This window comes from Bombina bombina, chromosome 3 (genome assembly GCF_027579735.1).
Source record: "Bombina bombina isolate aBomBom1 chromosome 3, aBomBom1.pri, whole genome shotgun sequence".
Lineage (NCBI taxonomy): Eukaryota > Metazoa > Chordata > Amphibia > Anura > Bombinatoridae > Bombina > Bombina bombina.
The window spans coordinates 986,760,307-986,784,137 of NC_069501.1; the positions used below are offsets into that span (position 1 = coordinate 986,760,307).

Here is a 23,831-nt window from a genome sequence, read left to right on the forward strand (position 1 = left end):
TCAATAATGAATGCACAGCTACTCTCCACAACCACACAATCCACGGGCAGCAATTTATTTTGCCAACAAATGCTGTACGACAATAGCACCAGCATGCATGCTCTTTGTAAATCACGTTACAACATTTTTAGGCATCAAGATATGATAAAACATTGATCAGTGTTGTATTACTGTATTACTGTATTTGTTCTTATCACTTCAGCTGGAAGGCCATATGGTAGAAAACGTCCTCTAGTATTTCCAAAAAATACCAATTCCCAACTTGAAATCATGACATTATCTGTTATACAGTAAAATAGTTTGACAATGCTTTTATGTTTACTTTTAAAAGTTAGGCTGCAAGCAATATAGCCAATCAGAGTCCACATTACCAAACTACTATTCTCATCAGGAATGTGATATAGGCCGCCATTGACCTTGGGTGGGCGCCTACTGTGGATATTGGTAAAAAATAAACCATTAATATATTTTGAAGACACCCTCAAATGCTCTACACTAAGTAGACTATAAGTAGTGATCCACTACTTAAGATTACGCAAAAGGAATGGATATAGAGAGACCGTCAGACAGAGATATCCCTTCTGAATGTCAAAAAGGAACAAAGTGAACCCTGGTAGATTAGTTTTTCCATTAGAGGAAAGAGTGTGATTAGTCAAAGTGTAGAACAAATCCCAGTATCTGTAAAGTATAATAAGGCAGAAAAAGGAGGCACCTGAGAGCGTGCTAATACAAGGTTAGAGCCAAGGTATGTAAATGATAGTAAGTGGTAATTTATATTGCAGAATATTTCTTGACTAAATAACTTACAGTCAGTAAATGTTAACTTCACAGACAAGACAGCTGGGGTTGACTCATCTTTACCTGGAGGAGTCTGGTTGTTGGATGAGCTGTGATTTGCTGATCCAGTCACGTTCTCTGCCTGTGCCTGTAAAAAGAGAAAAATATATATTGTTAAAGAAAAGCAGTTCCAATCCTCACACACCATGGGATAAAATAAAAATGCACATCTACCTGCTTGTTTTGGGATTGCTGGGCCACATATTCAGGGTTTGGCTCACTAAAGTTGGGGACCTCTGAGTAAACCATACAAAACCTTGAACAGAAAATAAACTTTATAAAAACAGACAGTTTCTAATTTTTTCTAAACAAATTTTCACTAAGGGCCAGATTACAAGTGGCATGTTAAATATTTTTTTGCTTACGCTCTAACTACATTCAAAAGTAAAAAACTACCCGGGCAGGTTATCGTGCATATTACAAGCTGAAAGTAAAAGTTAGCGCGCAAGGGTTTTCGTTAAATTCCGGACTTCGGATATCGCGACTACGTTAACTTCTTCCCATAGACTTTAACAGGGCGCACTGTAAAAAACAAAACAAAAAAAATCTAACACTTATCATTCACGCGCTATCCTGACACCTCATTAGACCAACAGCGCTAAAGCCGAAGGTAGTTATGAATACTTTATATTCCAATGTTCTTCAAATAGAACATTTTCTATTTATTTTTTTAAACAGATATATAGAAATAAATATCTATAGGAATATATATATATATATATATATATATATATATATATATATATATATATATATATATATATATATATATATTTAAAAATACAAAGAACATTTTCTTCTACGCACATACATACATATTTACACATACAAATGTACTTTATATATATATATATATATATATATATATATATATATATATATATATATATATATATAAATTTTAACAATGAACAGTGATATCACAGGATTTTCCTAAATAGGGTGAAAAATTAAGTGTTTACCTCCTCCCCTCAGAGTTTCAACATAGACCGGATTGGAGCAACATGTGAAAATCGCAAAACCGGAAGTACTACATCAGGGCACTGCCGGTCCGGTGTTACAAAGCCGTGTATAGTAATACAGATCAAACAAATACATAACTTGGTATAAAATGAGCTCTATACTGTATACTCACTACAATTTACATGGTATCCCTGTCACCAGTGAGTAAGATACTAGGAGCTTGCAGCCAGGATATACAAGTGATCGCACCACCGGAAGTGACTGTATTGCCCAAACACAAGATAGCCCCACTTTGGTTTGTTCTGAAGAAGGGGATTGTATTCCCCAAAATGTCAAGAAATTTGACCTGTTTCGGAAAATCCTGTGATATCACTGTTCATTGTTAATTATTCATTTTCAGTGCTTACACAGGTGACTGTACCAGGAGGGCGGATTCATATTTGGATATATATATATATATATATATATATATATATATATATATATATATATATATATATACACATACATATACACACACATATATATATATATATATATATATGTATATATATATACACATACATACATACATACATACGTACAACATAGCCTTTTCCAGTCTAATACCTCGTCGGCAATATCTCTTTTAACCCTTATAAAACATTTTTACTAATACTCATGTGAATTGTATTATCAGAAAGTCTATATATGAGTGCAATTGTTTATTTTAATGTGTTTGTGATTTTTTTTTTTAACCCTTACAATTTACCCTTGGTCTCCAGTCACGCTAATACTTTGAGCTTAGTTTTTGCTTGCGCTCGAGCACAACGGTTTACTGTCAGCTTGTAATATGCATGTTACTTAGCGAGGTTGCGATATTGCTTATTAGCGCACCACTTGTAATATAGCCGTAAATACATTTTATAAGCATATAATTAAGGTTATACCCTGCCTCCCTCTCGTCATGGGTGCTGCCATGCTGAAATCTATCCTTCACTACATTCCACTCATGACCAGTTTGCATATGTGCAGCAACTCTCTTTCAGATACCTACAGTGTAACCTAGGTTGCATAATGGCAGCACTCATGGTAAGAAGTGGCAACACAGTGTATATAATTGGCTGACTGAATAACTAGTCATACAATCTGATGTAAAATTGGTTTAGGTGCAAAACCCTGCATATCACTCTGGAAAGGGGGAGATTTATTATGTAAAACTGCATTATCTGTTTCTACCTCAGAGAGAGTTAATGCATAACATCCACTGCAATATAAAATTGCAGTTTTAGGGGGTACCCTGTACGTCGCCTGTCATAAGGGTCTTCCAGGGTTTTAACAGCGTGGGTCTCGCAGACAGCATTTCTTCTGCGCACCTCACTGCCCTATTTGTGCAAAAGATAGCCTGCCCTTAAGGGATTAAAGAAAAAAAAACATTTTCAATAAGCCAAATTGTATCAATTCATGTCAAGCAGGCAAATTAAAATGTCATATCATTTTATGAAATATAACTATTTATAAATGAACAGTTTGATGGTCTTATTTTAGTTATGTACACGATTTCTAGTTTAAAAAGCACAAGGAGTTACATTTCTAGAATTTTATTCAACCAAGAAACAATCACGTTTATCATCATGTAAAAAAAATAATGCACAGCACTGCCTTGTGAACATGATATGCTGTTCAAAACAGGCCAAGTGGGTTTTCACATTTTAAGGTTATTAAAAAAAGAAGAGTCCAGAAAGAGTGCAAAAACAGAATTTATGCTTACCTGATAAATTACTTTCTCCAACGGTGTGTCCGGTCCACGGCGTCATCCATAACTTGTGGGAATATTCTCTTCCCCAACAGGAAATGGCAAAGAGCACAGCAAAAGCTGTCCATATAGTCCCTCCCAGGCTCCGCCCACCCCAGTCATTCGACCGACGGACAGGAGAAAAAACAGGAGAAACCATAAGGTGCCGTGGTGACTGTAGTTAAAGAAAGAAATTCATCAAACCTGATTAAAAAACCAGGGCGGGCCGTGGACCGGACACACCGTTGGAGAAAGTAATTTATCAGGTAAGCATAAATTCTGTTTTCTCCAACATTGGTGTGTCCGGTCCACGGCGTCATCCAGGTTACCTAAACAGAAGGCACCACAGCTTGCAAAACCTTTCTCCCAAAAATAGCCTCCGAAAAAGCAAAAGTATCAAATTTGTAGAATATGGCAAAAGTGTGCAGGGAAGACCAAGTCGCTGCCTTACATATCTGATCAACAGAAGCCTCGTTCTTGAAGGCCCATGTGGAAGCCACAGCCCTAGTAGAGTGAGCTGTGATGCGTTCAGGAGGCTGCCGTCCGGCAGTCTCGTAAGCCAATCGGATGATGCTTTTTAGCCAAAAGGAAAGAGAGGTAGCAGTAGCTTTTTGACCTCTCCTCTTGCCAGAATAAACGACAAACAGAGAAGACGTTTGTCTGAAATCCTTTGTTGCTTCTAAATAGAACTACATCTAAATTGTGTAACAAACGTTCCTTCTTTGAAACTGGATTCGGACACAAAGAAGGCACAACTATTTCCTGGTTAATATTCTTGTTGGAAACAACCTTTGGAAGGAAACCAGGTTTAGTACGCAAAACAACCTTATCTGAATAGAACACCAGATAGGGGGGATTACACTGCAAAGCAGAAAACTCAGAAACTCTTCTAGCAGAAGAAATAGCAACCAAAAACAGAACTTTCCAAGATAACATCTTGATATCTATGGAATGTATAGGTTCAAACGGAACCCCTTGAAGAACTGAAAGAACTAAATTCAGACTCCAGGGAGGAGTCAAAGGTCTGTAAACAGGCTTGATCCTGACCAAAGCCTGAACAAAAGCTTGAACATCAGGCACTGCTGCCAGTCGTTTGTGTAACAAGACAGATAAAGCAGAAATCTGTCCCTTTAGAGAACTTGCTGATAATCCCTTATCCAAACCTTCTTGTAGAAAGGAAAGGATCCTAGGAATTTTGATCTTACTCCATGAGAATCCCTTGGATTCACACCAACAGATAGATCTTTTCCATATTTTATGGTAAATTTTTCTAGTTACAGGTTTTCTGGCTGGTACCAGAGTATCTATTACAGAATCCGAAAACCCACGCTTAGATAAAATCAAGCGTTCAATTTCCAAGCCGTTAGCTGGAGGGAAACTAGATTTGGATGTTCGAATGGACCTTGTACTAGAAGATCCTGTCTCAAAGGTAGCTTCCATGGTGGAGCCGATGACATATTCACCAGGTCTGCATACCAAGTCCTGCGTGGCCACGCAGGAGCTATCAAGATCACCGAGGCCCTCTCCTGCTTGATCCTGGCTACCAGCCTGGGAATGAGAGGAAACGGTGGAAACACATAAGCTAGGTTGAAGGTCCAAGGCGCTACTAATGCATCCACTAGAGTCGCCTTGGGATCCATGGATCTGGACCTGTAGCAAGGAACCTTGAAGTTCTGACGAGACGCCATCAGATCCATGTCTGGAATGCCCCATAATTGAGTCAACTGGGCAAATATCTCACTCCCACTCCCCCGGATGGAATGTCTGACGACTCAGATAATCCGCCTCCCAGTTTTCCACTCCTGGGATGTGGATCGCAGATAGGTGGCAGGAGTGATCCTCCGCCCATTTTATGATTTTGGTCACTTCTCTCATCGCCAGGGAACTCCTTGTCCCCCCCTGATGGTTGATGTAAGCAACAGTCGTCATGTTGTCTGATTGGAATCTTATGAATCTGGCCTTTGCTAGTTGAGGCCAAGCCCTGAGAGTATTGAATATCGCTCTCAGTTCCAGAATGTTTATCGGGAGAAGAGACTCTTCCCGAGACCATAGCCCCTGAGCTTTCAGGGAGTCCCAGGCCGCGCCCCAGCCCACTAGACTGGCGTCGGTCATGACGATGACCCACTCTGGTCTGCGGAAGCTCATTTCCTGGGACAGGTGATCCTGGGTTAGCCACCAACGGAGTGAGTCTCTCGTCTTCTGATCTACTTGAATCACTGGAGACAAGTCTGTATAGTCCCCATTCCACTGTTTCAGCATGCACAGTTGTAATGGTCTTAGATGAATTCGAGCAAAAGGAACTATGTCCATTGCTGCAACCATCAACCCTACTACTTCCATGCACTGAGCTATGGAAGGTCGTGGAACAGAGTGAAGAACTTGACAAGCGTTTAGAAGTTTTGACTTTCTGACATCTGTCAGGAAAATCTTCATTTCTAAAGAATCTATTATTGTCCCCAAGAAAGGAACTCTTGTCGACGGAGACAGGGAACTTTTTTCTATGTTCACTTTCCATCCGTGAGATCTGAGAAAGGCCAGAACGATGTCTGTGTGAGCCTTTGCCTTTGAAAGAGACGACGCTTGTATCAGAATGTCGTCCAAGTAAGGTGCCACTGCAATGCCCCTTGGTCTTAGAACCGCTAGAAGGGACCCGAGTACCTTTGTGAAAATCCTTGGAGCAGTGGCTAGCCCGAATGGGAGAGCCACAAACTGGTAATGTTTGTCCAGAAAGGCGAACCTTAGGAACTGATGATGATCTTTGTGGATAGGAATATGTAGATACGCATCCTTTAGATCCACGGTAGTCATAAATTGACCCTCCTGGATTGTAGGTAAAATCGTTCGAATAGTTTCCATTTTGAACGATGGCACTCTGAGAAATTTGTTTAGGATCTTTAAATCCAGAATTGGTCTGAAAGTTCCCTCTTTTTTGGGAACTACAAACAGATTTGAGTAAAAACCCATTCCTTGTTCCACGGTTGGAACTGGGTGTATCACTCCCATTTTTAACAGGTCTTCTACACAATGTAAGAATGCCTATCTCTTTATTTGGTTTGAAGATAAGTGAGACATGTGGAACCTTCCCCTTGGGGGTAGTTCCTTGAATTCCAGAAGATAACCCTGAGAAACTATTTCTAGTGCCCAGGGGTCCTGAACATCTCTTGCCCAAGCCTGAGCAAAGAGAGAGAGTCTGCCCCCTACTAGATCCGGTTCCAGATCGGGGGCTACTCCTTCATGCTGTTTTGGTAGCAGCAGCAGGCTTCTTGGCCTGCTTACCCTTGTTCCAGCCTTGCATCGGTTTCCAAGCTGGTTTGGTTTGTGAAGCATTACCCTCTTGTCTAGAGGCTGCAGAGTTGGAGGCCGGTCCGTTCCTGAAATTGCGAAAGGAACGAAAATTAGACTTATTCTTGGCCTTGAAAGGCCTATCTTGTGGAAGGGCGTGGCCCTTACCCCCAGTGATATCTGAGATAATCTCTTTCAAATCTGGCCCAAAAAGGGTTTTACCCTTGAAAGGGATATTAAGCAATTTTGTCTTGGAAGATACATCCGCTGACCAAGACTTTAGCCAGAGCGCTCTGCGCGCCACAATTGCAAACCCTGAATTTTTCGCCGCTAATCTTGCTAACTGCAAAGCGGCATCTAAAATAAAGGAATTAGCTAACTTAAGTGCGTGAATTCTGTCCATAACCTCCTCGTACGGAGTCTCTCTACTGAGCGACTTTTCTAGTTCCTCGAACCAGAACCACGCTGCTGTAGTGACAGGAATAATGCACGAAATAGGTTGCAGGAGGTAACCTTGCTGTACAAAAATCTTTTTAAGCAAACCCTCCAATTTTTTATCCATAGGATCTTTGAAAGCGCAATTATCCTCGATAGGAATAGTAGTGCGCTTGGCTAGTGTAGAAACTGCCCCCTCGACCTTAGGGACTGTCTGCCATAAGTCCTTTCTGGGGTCAACCATAGGAAATAATTTCTTAAATATAGGAGGGGGGACAAAAGGTATGCCAGGCTTCTCCCACTCCTTATTCACTATGTCCGCCACCCGCTTGGGTATAGGAAAAGCGTCGGGGTGCACCGGAACCTCTAGGAACTTGTCCATCTTGCACAATTTTTCTGGAATGACCAGGTTGTCACAATCATCCAGAGTAGATAGCACCTCCTTAAGCAGTGCACGGAGATGCTCTAATTTAAATGTCACAACATCAGGTTCTGCCTGTTGAGAAATTCTACCTGAATCAGAAATTTCCCCATCTGACAAAACCTCCCTCATGGCCACTTCAGATTGGTGTGAGGGTATGACAGAGCAATTATCATCAGCGCCCTCCTGCTCTACAGTGTTTAAAAGAGAGCAATTGCGCTTTCTCTGAAATGCAGGCATTTTGGATAAAATATTTGCTATGGAGTTATCCATTACTGCCGTCAATTGTTGCATAGTAACAAGCATTGGCGCGCTAGAAGTACTAGGGGTCTCCTGCGTGGGCAAAACTGGTGTAGACACAGAAGGAGATGATGTAGAACTATGTCTACTCCCTTCATCTGATGAATCATCTTGGGCAACTTTATTATCTGTGGCAGTACTGTACTTACTTTGTTTGGACGCTATGGCACAATTATCACACAATTTTGAAGGGGGAGACACATTGGCTTCCATACATATAGAACATAGCTTATCTGAAGGCACAGACATGTTAAACAAGCTTAAACTTGTCAATAAAGTACAAAAACCGTTTTAAAACAAAACCGTTACTGTCTCTTTAAATTTTAAACAGGGCACACTTTATTACTGAATATGTGAAAAACTATGAAGGAATTGTTCAAATTTAACCAAATTTTCACCACAGTGTCTTAAAGCATTCAAAGCATTGCACCCCAGACCTTTAACCCTTAAAATGAGGAAACCGGAGCCGGTTACAGTTTTAACCCCTCTACAGTCCCAGCTACAGCCTTTGCTGCGACTTTACCAAACCCAGGGGGGTATACGATACCAAATGAAGCCTTCTAGGAACCTCTTCAACTACTTTCAGACCCACACACATGCAGCTGCATGTCCTGCTCTCAAAAGTAACTGCGCAATAATGGCGCGAAAATGAGGCTCTGCCTACTACAGAGAAGGCCCTTCCTGACTGGGAAGGTGTCTAAACCAGTGCCTGACGTAAAAAAAACGTTCCCCAAAGTTTATAAAGTGTGAATTTCAACATAAAGCTGTATAAAATGCCCAAATAAAGCAATCGATCTAGCCCATAAAAGTGTCTACCAGTTTTATAGCCCATATTAAGCCCTTTATTCTGTTTGAGACTAAGAAAATGGCTTACCGGTCCCCATGAGGGGAAATGACAGCCTTCCAGCATTACACAGTCTTGTTAGAAATATGCCTAGTCATACCTTAAGCAGAAAAGTCTGCCAACTGTTTCCCCCAACTGAAGTTATCTCATCTCAACAGTCCTATGTGGAAACAGCAAACGATTTTAGTTACTGCTGCTAAAATCATATTCCTCTCACAAACAGAACTCTTCATCTTTTTCTGTTTCAGAGTAAATAGTACATACCAGCACTATTTTAAAATAACAAACTCTTGATAGTAGAATAAAAAACTACAACTAATCACCACATACTCTTCACCATCTCCGTGGAGATGCTGCTTGTTCAGCGGCAAAGAGAATGACTGGGGTGGGCGGAGCCTGGGAGGGACTATATGGACAGCTTTTGCTGTGCTCTTTGCCATTTCCTGTTGGGGAAGAGAATATTCCCACAAGTTTTGGACCGGACACAATGTTGGAGAAAAAGTGCTCAAACGTTAAATTCTTTCAGTGCAAAGTACTGATGGAGATTACACAGTCAAATAACTAGGTTTTCTAATGGTTACCAAGCAAATTGGAATAGCTTCAATTCTGAAAACCGCACAAAAAACATGACAGACTATGCACAGCTATTTTAATTGACTGGAATGATTAATACTGGTACGGCATTGTATCTGGTCTGACTATATTTGTTCTCTACATGTGTCTATCCACCACTCATTGTAGTGTAGTGTAGATGAAGTCTCTGTAAGTTTATTATGAAACGGTTTTGCTGGGTGGGTTATTTTGCATTTGCAATTGTCAATTAATATGAATTTTAGGATGTTTGTCTCTCTTAAGCTACGGATGTGACTTCCAGAAGCTCTATGCAAGTTCATACTCTCCAATCTTCTGTAGGTCACCTCCTCGTCCTGTATATAAAGTTAAGCAACCTTTAAATACAGATGCATATCTGCAAAAAGGAAAGAAGTAAACATTAAAACTATAGGAAAAACAAAAAACATATTACACAAGGTATGAGCCATGTCACCAGATAACAAAATATACACACAAAAAAAAAAACAACTCTTGCTTTACAGCTCTTACATAAGAGACATTAAGCATGTTATACTTTTAACAGGAACACTAAATAATTAAACATTTTAGATGATAGTTACAGACTATAGACTTAACACTGCTATATTCCAACACAGCCATTGGTTGCACATTCTAGTGACTCATGTACAGCTGTCCCTGATTGGTCTCAGCAGAAAGAGATTAGATAAAGGAAAGCTAGGTTACAACCCGTTTATGGACTTTAAAAACACAACACTCCTTTTTTTTCAATACTTTAACAATTATTATTATTTTTTTAAATATAACTGCATATTCTTCTCAGGCTAACCATCGATTTAAATAAATAATTCTATTTAGCATTTATTTAGTCCTTCAAGTAATGTTTGTGTTACATAGATCTCAGAAATGTACTCTTAAAATGACGTCTTTAAAATGGTGGGGATCTGTGGCACTTGATCTTTAATACTGTTCTAATCCTGAGCGGTTAGGATTGTTAACCTTTTATCTCTATTAATATTATTAAATAAAAAATTGAATGGCAGAGTAAATATTTGAGGAAAACTCTTGATGCAGATCATTCTCTTATTATGACTAGGGGAAGTACTTCTGGGTAGTTGGATGCTGGCAGAACATTTGAGAGATTGGTTGACAGAGTATTAGGCTAAGATGAATACATTAAAGGGACAATCTAGTCCAAAATAAAGTTTCATGATTCAGATAGGGTATGTCATTTTAAACAAGTTTCCAATTTACTTTTATCACCAATGTTGCTTTGTTCTCTTGGTATTCTTAGTTGAAAGCTAAATCTAGGTAGGCTCATATGCTAATGTCTTAGTCCTTGAAGGCCGCCTCTTATCTGAATGCATTTTGACAGTTTTTCACCACTAGAAGGCATTAGTTCATGACTGCCATATAGATAACATTGTGCTCACACTCATGGAGTTACCTAGGAGTCAGCACCGAAATGCAAGTCTGTCAAAAGAACTAAAATAAGGGTGCAGTCTGCAGAAGTTTATATACAAGTTAATTTACAGAGGAAAAAAGTATGTTAATATAACTGTTGGTTATGCAAAACTAGGGAATGGGTAATTAAGGGATTTTCAATCTTTTTAAACAATAAAAATTCTGGTGTACACTGTCCCTTTAAACTAGTTTGCTTTAGGGGTCACCTGAAGGATGGAGAATGTCAGACTTCATGGAGAGGAGGCTGGTAAGCAAAGTGATAATTTCAAGAGAATATGTAAGGTGGCTTGGGGAAAATGAAAGGTTGTGCAAAGTCTAACATACTTTTCAGAGTAGTACGTGATGGAGTATAAGGTATGTTTGTTTTGGAACATTGGTAAAATTATTCTATGATAAATTTCCATTTTACTCATATACTCGAGATTCTTAAATTGACATCCAGCACATTAAAAACATGCTCTTATTTGTTAAGAGTATTTTATCATTGTGTTACAATGGAACATATGGACAATGTTTAACCCCTGCAAAGTCCTTCTCAGGTGTGACACAGCCAGTGAGCAAGGAGCGAGATATGCAAATAGCCACTAATCACTGTCCTGCTCAGCGCCGGCTCAGCTGCAGTTCCGCTGTGGTATTTAATCCCTTAGCTAGGGTTAAACACGTAGTTAATAGGGGACACTAGTAAAATGCTCTATGCGCATTTCATTAAGAAATGTCCATTCTATACAAGATGATCACATCTGTAAATCTTATTGCTGCGGAGATGGAATTTAATTCTAACTGTTCACGGTCTGCGGTTGTGTGCATTATACTACATATCATCCTACCCTTTAGTGAGACGGATGATGTCTCCAGGTTGGATTAAGTTCCCTACGTCGTCCCAAACAGAGATGTTGATGCTGCCAGTTTTGTCAGCCACTTTACAGGTTCGAACCTCATGCCCATCCTTTGTCTTGGTTACTCTGCCTATAAAAAGAGAAGGAACAGCAGTTCATAAGTACAGACATGATCCCTGTATATAGCAGATATATCTCACTGATACACACAGAAATTACCAAACGCATTTCTGAACAATAAATTATACAATATAGACAGGTTTTTGAAATGCGTTAAAGGAATTGCAGAGAGCTTTTAAACAATTTTCCAAAATTACTTTTATCATCAAGTTTGCTTAGTTCTCTTGATATCTTTTGTTAAAGGGATAGCAAGGTCAAAAATGAAATGTGCATGGGTGCATTTCAATTTGAAATAGAAGCATTTTTACAATATACTTCCACTAGCAAACATGCTTCTACTAAAAGTCATTACTGTTTATTTTCTGCAGCATACACACATATCCTGTGAAAGCCCGTAAACCAATATTCAAACACCACATCTTCTCAGAGAGTTTGCAGTGTTGTGTCATAGACTGCTAAAGACGCATGCAAGTTTCTGAGCTCCTATCAGCCTACAGAAAAACAGAGGGATGCACTCAACTGGGCTTATACCAGAAGCTAGAAAAACGTCCTTGCTTAGTCCCTCCTTACCCCCAGGGTACAATCTCTTTCTGCACACTATGCCTTTCACAAAGGTAACATTTCCTGTAGCAATCAGTCTGACCCTGCCAAATTATAGTGCAGCGCCAAAATACCAGGCAAATCTCGATTGAACAAGGGAAAACAACAAACCCCAAAAGTACGTTTCATCCTCTATGGGCCTCGTCAGAGAGGTGCAGTTGCATTATTATTATCAGGTATTTGTAGAGCGCCAACAGATTCCGCAGTGCTGTAAACATAGTCGGTGTACAGGATAGCTTTTGTAGGGGTCAAGTGGGTAGAGGGCCCTGCCGAGAATTGCACTGTTGTAGTCGGCTCTTATGAAGCGATCTGTAAACAGCTGGGCCCATAGGCTTACATTCTAAGGGGTTCAAGGGGAAAGCAATGGAGTTAGGAAAGGTTAGTGTTGGTTGTAAGCATCCCTGAATAGTAGAGTTTTTAGTGCTTGAAGCTGTTAAAACTAGGGGAGAGAGTCTTATGGAGCGAGGCAGGGAATTCCACAAGATGGGGGCCAATCTGGAGAAGTCCTGTAAACGTGAATGTGAGGAAGTAACAAGAGAGGAGGAGATCCTGAGCTGATCGAAGGGGAAGGGAGGGAGAGTATCTAGAGACAAGTTCTGAGATGTAGGGGGGAGCAGTGCAGTTGAGAGGTTTATATGTCAGGGTGAGGATTTTATGTTTAATCCTAGAGGCAAAAGGAAGCCAGTGAAGGGATTGGCAGAGAGGTGCAGCAGATGAAGAGCGACGAGTAAGGAAGATGAGCCTGGCAGAGGCATTCATAATAGATTGTAAAGGAGCTATGCGGCAGCTAGGTAGACCAGAGAAGACGGAGTTGCAGTAGTCGAGGCGGGAAAGGATGAGAGAGTGGATTAAAATCTTGGTTGTATCTTGTGTAAGGAAATGTCTAATTTTAGCAATGTTTTTAAGGTGGAAGCGGCAGGCTTTAGCCAAGGACTGAATGTGAGGAGTGAAGGAAAGATCTGAGTCAAGTGTGACCCCAAGACATCGGGCGTGCGGGGTAGGGGTAATGATTGAATTATCAACAGTTATAGAAATGTTGGGGGTGCAAGAAGGCCATGCCTGGTTGCCCCTTTTACTCTTAGGGAGACCGAAGAGCATTAGGTCTACTCCTGGGTGGATAAATCACAGATTTTTTTTTTAACACATTAGATTTTTTTTTAAATTTAAATAGGATTTTTTTTTAACTACAATGGTTTTTGAGGAAGTAATGGTAGCTTTTATTTAAAATACATTATAATCTAAAGCTTATTCATCCTGAAATATAGATTTGTTTTTAATTCTAAAGCAAGATGCTGTATATTCATGGCTGTAATGTATACGTTTTTTGGTGAATTGCATTAATGTATTCACAATGTCATATTCTCCCAGAGGTTTCTGTAAGATACTTGTGGGTCATTTTTCTATCTAGAAGATATTATCACATATAATGGGTTTTGTAGTTTGTTGGTGTATTTGTGTCTGCAGAAATAACATGCCCCTTCTTTACAGCAAAACTGTTATAAAATAAACATACAGAGATGAGAAATAGACCTTAAAGGACATAATCATGAAAGAAAACTTTTGGGTTTCAGATAGAGCATATCATTTTCAGATTTCAGAATTAAATCTATTATCAAATTTGTTTCATTATTTTGCCATCCTTTGTTGAAGGATAGCAATGCTCTACTGGGGCCTAGCTGTAAACATTGGGTGAGACAGTGACAAGCAGCTAGCTCACAGTAGTGCATTGCTTCTAGGCCTACCTATGTATACTTTACAACAATGGATACCAAGAAACAAAGCAAATTATATAAGAGAAGTAAACTGGAAAACAGTTAAAACAGAATCAACCCATACTAAGTTTCAAGAAGCTCAATGAATAGAAGATTGCTTGGAGTGGAATCAATCTGCATAAGGACCTATGTGTGAGGAGGGAGGGGCAAACATTAAAATGAAATATGTTATTGTTTAAAGGATTCCAAAACTTTAATATTGTAGGCACAACCTTACCATACTTTTCTAATCACAAACGTTTATATTGGCAAAATTACCGACTCTTACAGCAAAACGATAGTTCATATTACTATAAAATGATATGTTATATTTTCATGGTGACGTCATTTAATCCAACCCTCTTTTATGGGCCGTTCCATAGCAAACTCCATCGGCAATTGTAATGCGATCTATTGCATATCATTAAATGTTAATTTCGTCCCTTAACGCATGCACATTGCGACCCACTGTCTCGAGCATGCGCATATGTTACGTCAGTCAACGCATGCGCATTGCGACCCGCTGTCTTGCGCATGCGCATATGTTGCCACACTTAGCCTTAGAATGGTGTTGTAGTAATGCTTGATGCTGTGTGATGTATGCTATGACGAGTCGGGAATATCGCGCATGCGCAAAGCAACATCTGTCCGCCATCTTCATAACCTAGGTTATTGGTCACGATTGGAGAATGAGAAAGACTAGCCAGAAGTGGGTTCGGAAAACAATTAATTTTCAAAGTAAGGTATATAACAAACGCGAGAAATTGTAAACACAAAGCCAATTACAAATATTGTTAAAATATATTCATCTTGCAATTGGAGATTAGTTTTTATCACGGTTTAGTGTCCCTTTAAGTTAAATAAAACTATTTAAATTGTTATTAAGGTAATGGTTATTTTTCGTTAGTTAAAAAAAAACTATTTATTTAAATTTTTATTGTTAAGGTAATGGTTATTGTTCTCCTTCTAATAAAGTACAGCTGAAAAGTTGATCAAATATGAATGATTAACATATTAAACTGGAGATAGCTCACACCTCCCAATAATTTCATTCATTTCAATGATCTATCTATACATACTGTATCTAATGATATATAACTGAATCAGTAACGGTCTGATATAACTGGAAAAATTATCTGAAAAGTTATTATTCTAAAAATGAAAACCGTGATTTAAAATCAAATCCACCCTGGTTTACTCTTCAACAAAGTATACAGAATTAAATTTGAAAGTTGTTTAACATTACATGTTCAACTTCTATCTGAACCAACCTTTTTTTCCTAGGCTCTAGCTTCACCACATTCTTGATTATTGTACACATTGTAAACATTTATTAGTCAAATCTATATTTGATTGACACAGTGTATTGCTTTAAGTAGCAATGCTTTTTATTGGATTAGCAATCTGTATTAAAATGCAAGCTTTTGAGAGTTTCCTGTCTTCCTCAAGTTTGAAGCAATACTTATCATACTAATATAGCAGTACTTTCAGATTACAAGGCTAAGACACCCCATATAAGCAACCTGACAAACATAGGGGTACCAGATTTTTTTTAGATATTTTTTGTAATTTAATATAGTTAATGTGCTGTTGTGTTTTAAGTGTTAACAAATAATTTGATTTATCGTTGTTAATCAGAAAGTGTTTTTGTTAGATCAAAGAGCATAGGTGAATATGCCATTTAAAGATCAAAAAAGCACCCTCAGTGACAGGAAAGTGTATAAATTGATTGATTTTTTTTGTTTTTTTAATTATGTTTTGAAGAGAAACAAAAAAGATTTTGGGACGGACGGACAATTAGTGGTTGTTGAGATATAAAGTTTGATAAATATAAATTGATGTGCTCAATAGCAGCATTAGGAAGCAGAGGATTGTGGGGGTTGTAGTTCCAGTACTTGGTCCGGATGCTGCTGTAAACTTGAAGACAGTAAGTACCTGGGCCAGTGGTCTGTTATCTGTAACATGTACATGTAAAGGTGGAAGCAAGTCCACATACACACACATTTACAAACTACAGAAAATAATAACAAATAAATAAATAGAAAACTCAACTGAAAATGTATAATAATTTTGGATACCTAATTAAATGATAAAAAGCAAATGCAAAAGGACATGAAAGTATAAAAACAAAATACTCTAACATAGAATTTTATTATTGCTTGAAAACTGAAACGGAGTCGATCTGTATGTGCTCTTTAACATAACTTACCTAGAGAACAATATGAAAATGATAATAGAAGCCCCCTAAAAAATCCTTTAGACTTTGGTCTCTTTTTGAGGGACAGTAAACACTGTGATTTTAATATAAAATGTTTCATTAGGTGTAGTAAAAAAAAAAAAAAAAAAAAAAAAAAAAAACCAAACTTGCTATATAAGGTTTTAATATTTATTTTGCCATCTTATCCTGCAATTTTAAAATGAATGGTTTTCCAATTCTGGAAACAGATGGAGCACATAGAAGGCTTCTCAAGACTTAAATTGCAAATATCTGTCCCAAAGTGGCCTAGAAGAGATATCAGGTGAGCCAATGACAAAAGGTATACATGTTTTGCAGCCAGAACTCAGCAGCTAGCACCCAGTAGTGCATTGCTGCTCCTGAGTCTACCTAGATATGGTTTTCAACAAAGGATACCCAAAGAACAAAGCAAATGACACAGACGTAAATAGTAACGTTGTTAAAAAATTCCATGGTCTGTCCGAATCATGAAAGTATCATGTTTACTTAACTGTGCGCATAGAAACGTTTTAATGGGGAAGAGGTTAGCTATATAAAAGACAATGGGCCAGATTATGAGTGGCACGTTAACAGTTACACTAGAGTGAAAAGGGGGTTTATCGCGTCTGTTTGCGAGTGTCGCGTGTAGCGCTCGTATTACAAGTTTAAAGTAAAAGCAATTGCTTTAGTGCAATTGAAGTTAACACTCATTGGGATAGGGCATCCTCAGAGCTCTGGTTAACTGTTTTTTGGGGGTTTTTTGCAAAAGAAAAAAAAAAGTGTCACAAACACATAAAAATGCATTGCAAAGTACAGTTACACTCATAATAACACTATCTGATAAAAAATATTCCATTAAAAAAATTACACAAAAAAGTTGTAAAGGGCTCAAAGATATGAGGTCTCAGGTGTAAGAAAAAAAAAAGGCAGGCAAAGGGCTTTAACATAGAGATATATACATGTCTAAATAAATTAGTTGAGAGCTTGTAAGTGAGTGCTGGACTTTCTCTGTGTGCTATAGTAGTAAGAAGTGAATACAGCGCCAACAAGAGGCCAAGGGATAAATATACTCACAGAGAGATAAAAGAAGATTATTTAATGAACCATGTTAAAAAGCCTCAGTAATAAAAGACTATATATAAAAAATGTAAAAAGCACATATAAATAAAATTACAAATACAGGAATATCTTACAGAAACGGCTCAAAGGGCCAAAGCTGATAATTATAATAAAAACAGAGGTAATAACAGGTGATCAGTGTGAGTGGTACACCAGAATAAGAGAGTATATACTAATAAAACAGAATTAGCCTAAGTACAACTGTAGCAAGTGCATCATGCAAAAAACTAATAAACAATAATACAAACAATAGTGTTCAAAATTAGTGTTACAAAAATAGTGTTCCAAAAAATAGAAAAATGCACTGCAGTGCAAAAAAAGGGGGGTAGCAAAATAATTGTATAGATACAATCAAATAGTGAGTGAGTGCAAATGGATATAAAAATGCTAGCTACTTAATCCAGTGAGGTTAAGATATAATTAAATAAAATACACAATATGCAATAACATAAAAAATAAAATACACAATATGCAATAACATAAAAAAAAAAATATATAAAATATAATCCAAAAAAGTGTTCAAAAAGTTGATCAACAAATGTTAGTGAAGAACAAAAATAAGTCAATCAAAACTAAAAAATGGGTGATGAAAAGCAAGGTGAAAGTGAGGAAATTGATTCCTTCCAATGTTAGTTACTTTAACGGATCCAAATTCCTGAGTGTGGTTGCTGAAGTAGCTGACTGGATCCTAGCACCTGTCAGCTGCTCCTATGGTATCCTAAAAAGTGTCCCTGTAAAAAAAGAAATTCACAACATAGTGTATCCAATATGAGAATGAAGTAAAGATTAAAGTAATGCTTACCAATATGTCAACGCGTTTCTGCCCTCAAAAAAGGGCCTTTCTCAAGACTGCTAGTCTTGAGAAAGGCCCTTTTTTGAGGGCAGAAACGCGTTGACATATTGGTAAGCATTACTTTAATCTTTACTTCATTCTCATATTGGATACACTATGTTGTGAATTTCTTTTTTTACAGGGACACTTTTTAGGATACCATAGGAGCAGCTGACAGGTGCTAGGATCCAATCAGCTACTTCAGCAACCACACTCAGGAATTTGGATCCGTTAAAGTAACTAACATTGGAAGGAATCAATTTCCTCACTTTCACCTTGCTTTTCATCACCCATTTTTTAGTTTTGATTGACTTATTTTTGTTCTTCACTAACATTTGTTGATCAACTTTTTGAACACTTTTTTGGATTATATTTTATATATTTTTTTTTTTTTATGTTATTGCATATTGTGTATTTTATTTTTTATGTTATTGCATATTGTGTATTTTATTTAATTATAGCTTAACCTCACTGGATTAAGTAGCTAGCATTTTTATATCCATTTGCACTCACTCACTATTTGATTGTATCTATACAATTATTTTGCTACCCCCCTTTTTTTGCACTGCAGTGCATTTTTCTATTTTTTGGAACACTATTTTTGTAACACTAATTTTGAACACTATTGTTTGTATTATTGTTTATTAGTTTCTTGCATGATGCACTTGCTACAGTTGTACTTAGGCTAATTCTGTTTTATTAGTATATACTCTCTTATTCTGGTGTACCACTCACACTGATCACCTGTTATTACCTCTGTTTTTATTATAATTATCAGCTTTGGCCCTTTGAGCCGTTTCTGTAAGATATTCCTGTATTTGTAATTTTATTTATATGTGCTTTTTACATTTTTTATATATAGTCTTTTATTACTGAGGCTTTTTAACATGGTTCATTAAATAATCTTCTTTTATCTCTCTGTGAGTATATTTATCCCTTGGCCTCTTGTTGGCGCTGTATTCACTTCTTACTACTTGTGCATATTTTTTGGAGGTTGGTTAGGATCTCTGTTTGGATACAGCTTGGGGATTACCTTAGCGCTTGTACACACACCCTTTTTCTCTGTGTGCTATAGTAACTTACATATTTGTTTTGTAATTTTTCCATTTGGGGTTAACTGCCTGTGGCTCTGTGGACGGTGCAGCCTCCTAAGAGTGCTGTTTTGCACCCAGGGCTTTGCATGTTACAGGGTCATGGGATGTGTACCCGGTCCGGCCTGAGAGTGCTGTTCCCTTTCCGCATTTTGTATATGTGTATATATATATATATATATATATATATATATATATATATATATATATATATATATATATATATATATATATATATTAGTATCAAAATACCATCAGACATATTCTGCTAACGTGACATATTCATATTTTCTTGTCAAGTAAGTGCACTTGAGAATATGTGTTCTCCCCTATTTTTGCTCCATTTACTTTTATGGGGGAATATGTTAACGCACGCACAATATTCAAAGTTCGGCTTTTTCCGTGCATCAGGTTTGCGCACGAACGGAAACGTTTTACTTTCAACTTGTAATACAAACACTATCTGACATGTGCAAAAAGCTTATTTCTAGCGGAGTTAGCGCGGGAGCCTTAAATAACGCTCTACTTTTAATCTGGCCCAATGTATTTAAAAAAAAAAAAAAATTACATAACGAAAATGTAAATGATAAACACATTCTTATGCTTATACTTTCAATTAAAAATAATTGGGTAAACTGTCCTTTTAAATTAATGCTTGATTGTTAAACTCTGGCATTAACACAAAGGTGTGTTTATAGCACCTTAAATGATTACTTTCTGTTATAATTTTTAAGATAAACAACATATTAAAGTTAATAAACATTAATTAAAACCTACTGACCTATATTTTCTCCAAAACGAAGTTTCATAACGTTCTAAAAGTTATATCTTTTATTCGCCGATGATGTCACGTTATCCTGCCCACTATTTTCAGCACTGCATGTTCAAAATACTTAAACCAATAACTTTGTGTTTAAAGCGCCATTTTGAAACCTAGGTATTGTAAACGGATTGGTACAGAGCAAAGGATACCCACGGAGTGGGTTTGGAAAACAATTAAATTTGCAGACAAGATTTCTGATATACGGTAGAGATATGTTAATGAAATGCTATTGATAAAAAGCGTATTTGGGGTAGTTAGTTTGTAACAGGCATAGAAAATATTTACTTACAGTGGCCCTTTAAGTGGAAAATCCTTGTGAAGAAATCAGCTGACCTGCCTTATCCTTGTGAAACTCAGTTATACTGTTATTTAGCATGTGTCAAGCAAACCTAGAGAGTAGTATAGAAGCCTTTATTTTAATGCCTTAATGATACTGTATGTCACTATAACTTACTTAGTGCCCTGTCCTCATTGTGACACTAGTCACAGGGTTGGCCACTATTTAAATGAGTTCTATCATGAACAGTCCCTTTAAGATTAATCAGGATTTTACATTGGGATTATTTTCAAGGCAGAAGCTTTTCTATGATAAACACTAGTTACTACCTTACTTTATCAATAACTTGCAGACTCACCAGTTTCTGGAATTTATTATAGTTGTAGTTTTTTTGATGTGTTTCTGTTTCTCTGATTGTGTCTATTCTATACATTACCTTAGCAGTATCGCTCACTGGCTTCCTTTCAAATCCATCATTTCAATTTGAAGACATTGCGCTCAAATAGAAATCTCTGAGATAACCGACATAGCAGAATGTTTTCAAATGCATTTGCGGCACCCTAAGACCCCCCCTTTTACCATGTGTGCACATACTTCATTGAGGATATACTTTTTTGTGAAACTTGTCAGCGTAATCCACTTACGCGCTGAATCGCTTTTTATTTTCGTTTATGCCACTGTAGTGGTTTAGAATATACTTGTGCAGAACACATATTTCTTTTAACATGCTTTCATACTAATGACTGGGAAGGAAATCAGAAAATCACACAACAATCTTTTTATCAAATGGTCAGTACTTAATCTATCCAACACCTAGCAAGCTTTTCTCAGGATATAAACATACAAAAAGAAAATGTTCTAATTTGTTATATTAGTCCATTATAAAATGCAGATTACAAGTGGAGCGCTATTTAGCGTTTTTGGTAGATCACTAATTGTGCTAGAAGTAACCTTTTCCATGCCATTGGCTCAAGGAATGTGTTCAGAAAGCTTACACTAGTGCATTACTTCTCTGTCAACAAAGGATACCTAAATGAATTAAGCAAATTTGATAACAGAAGTAAATTGGAAAGTTGTTGATCTAAATCATGGAAATAAATATTTGGGTTTCATATCCTTTTAACCCCTTAATGACAGAGGACGTACCAGGTACGTCATAGGAAAAGCTCCCATTAATGACAATTGACATACCTGGTACGTCCTCTGTTATTTGAAGTGCTGGAAGCGATCATGATCGCTTCCAGCTGCTTACAAGGGATTGTAGTGATGCCTCAACATTGAGCCATCACTGTAATCCCATAATTTAGCCACCTCTGTGGCCCTCTCTGCATCGGCTATTGCGGCTAACACATTCGTTGGTGGGTGGGAGCAACTTCTCTCAATTGTGTGGCCTGTTTTTTTTTTCTCAGTAGTAGCCCGATCGGCTCTAATGTCTCACTGTCGGCAATTGCGGCCGGGGGGGCGTGGGGGTGGGTGCAACTTATGCACTCCTGTTCCCAAAAAAAAGTTGATGCAGTTGAAGGAAGGGTCTCTCCATTATCAAGTAAGGGATCTGGGAGGGGGAGGGATGTATATTATTGAGGGGGGCCAGCTACACTACAGAAAACGAATGTATTAAATAAAAAAGTTAAAAAAAAAACAATTTTTTGGGGCAAATTGGGTACTGGCAGACAGCTGCCAGTACCCAAGATGGCAGCAAATAGGTAGGGGGGAGGGTTAGAGAGATGTATGGGGGGGATCAAGGAGGTTGTGAGGTAAGGGGGATCCATCACTGCAGACTGTATAAGGAAAATAATAATAAAAAAAAAAAATGCTTTTTATTTCAGTACTGGCAGACTTTCTGCCAGTACTTAAGATGGCGGGGACAATTGTCGGGTGGGGGAGGGAAGAGAGCTGTTTGAGGGAGGTCAGGGGGAATCAGGGGGTGGGATGTGTCAGATGGGAGGCTGATCTCTACACTAAAGCTAGAAATTAACCCTACAAGCTACCTAATTAACCCCTTAACTGCTGGGCATATTACAAGTGTGGTGCGCAGCAGCATTTAACGGCCTTATTATTACCAAAAAGCAACACCAAAGCCATATATGTCTGCTATTTCTGAACAAAGGGGATCCTAGAGAAGCATTTGCAACCATTTGTGCCATAATTGCACAAGCTGTTTGTAAATAATTTCAGTGAGAAACCTAAAATTGTGAAAAATGTAACAGTTTTTTTTTCTTTGATCGCATTTGGCGGTGAAATGGTGGCATGAAATATACCAAAATGGGCCTAGATCAATACTTTGGGATGTCTTCTAAAAAAAAAAATATATACATGTCATGGGATATTCAGGGATTCCTGACAGATATCAGTGTTCCAATGCAACTAGCGCTAATTTTGATAAAAAGTGGTTTGGAAATAGCAAAGTGCTACTTGTACTTATTGCCCTATAACTTGCAAAAAAAGCAAAAAACAGTTAAACATTGGGTATTTCTAAACTCGGGACAAAATTTAGAAACTATTTAGAATGGGTCTTTTTTGGTGGTTATAGATGTGTAACAGATTTTAGGGGTCAAAGTTAGAAAAAGTGTGTTTTTTTCAATTTTTTCCTCATATTTTAATTTTTTATATAGTAAATTATAACATATGATGAAAATAATGGTATGTTTAGAAAGTCCATTTAATGGCGAGAAAAACGGTATATAATATGTGTGGGTACAGTAAATGAATAAGAGGAAAATTACAGCTAAACACAAACACTGCAGAAATTTAAAAATAGCCATTGTGAAAATTGAAAAATGGTCCGGTCATTAAAGTGATGGTAAATGCATCAGTTGTGCAAGACAAATTTCTTTTGCTCTGACCTTAACTAGCACATTGATGTGATTATATAAATAAAAAAACGTTTTTTCACTGTTCGATTCTGTTTTTATTACCCTCTCCGTACAGTCTTATAATCAGCCTCTCTATAATTTTCTCACGGGGCAGCTTTGATTGACAACGCTTTTAGCCAATCATCAGCTCACCATGCGCCCCATGTGAAATATGAAGTGCACGCTCCCGTCCTCTACACTAACTCACTGCTACTTACTGCGCATGTGCAATTATTACGCTAACTGTGCATTTCTATATGAGAATACTCACTCAGCTCTAATAGTCTAATACAGAAATGCGCAGTTAGCGTAATAATTGAGCATGCGCAGTAAGTAGCAGCGAGTTAGTGTAGAGGACGGGAGCGTGCACTTCATATTTCACATGGGGCGCATGGTGAGCTGATGATTGGCTAAAAGCGTTGTCA

The 23,831-nt window shown here is 37.7% G+C and overlaps 1 protein-coding gene across 3 annotated transcripts in view; it reads right to left on the reverse strand.

The window, feature by feature from the left end:
* The window catches only part of NABP2 (nucleic acid binding protein 2), a 31,864-nt gene that overhangs the window by 2,511 nt on the left and 5,522 nt on the right, over positions 1-23,831 (reverse strand). For 2 of the 3 annotated variants that reach the window (XM_053708100.1, XM_053708101.1), the window contains exons 3-6: positions 11,718-11,856; positions 9,752-9,823; positions 1,012-1,093; positions 808-925 (exon numbers count right to left, since the gene is read on the reverse strand). In XM_053708100.1, coding sequence (XP_053564075.1) covers positions 808-925; positions 1,012-1,093; positions 9,752-9,823; positions 11,718-11,856 — 411 coding nt within the window. The remainder of the gene's footprint in view (positions 1-807; positions 926-1,011; positions 1,094-9,751; positions 9,824-11,717; positions 11,857-23,831) is intronic. The other variant, XM_053708102.1, reaches the window with a different exon arrangement.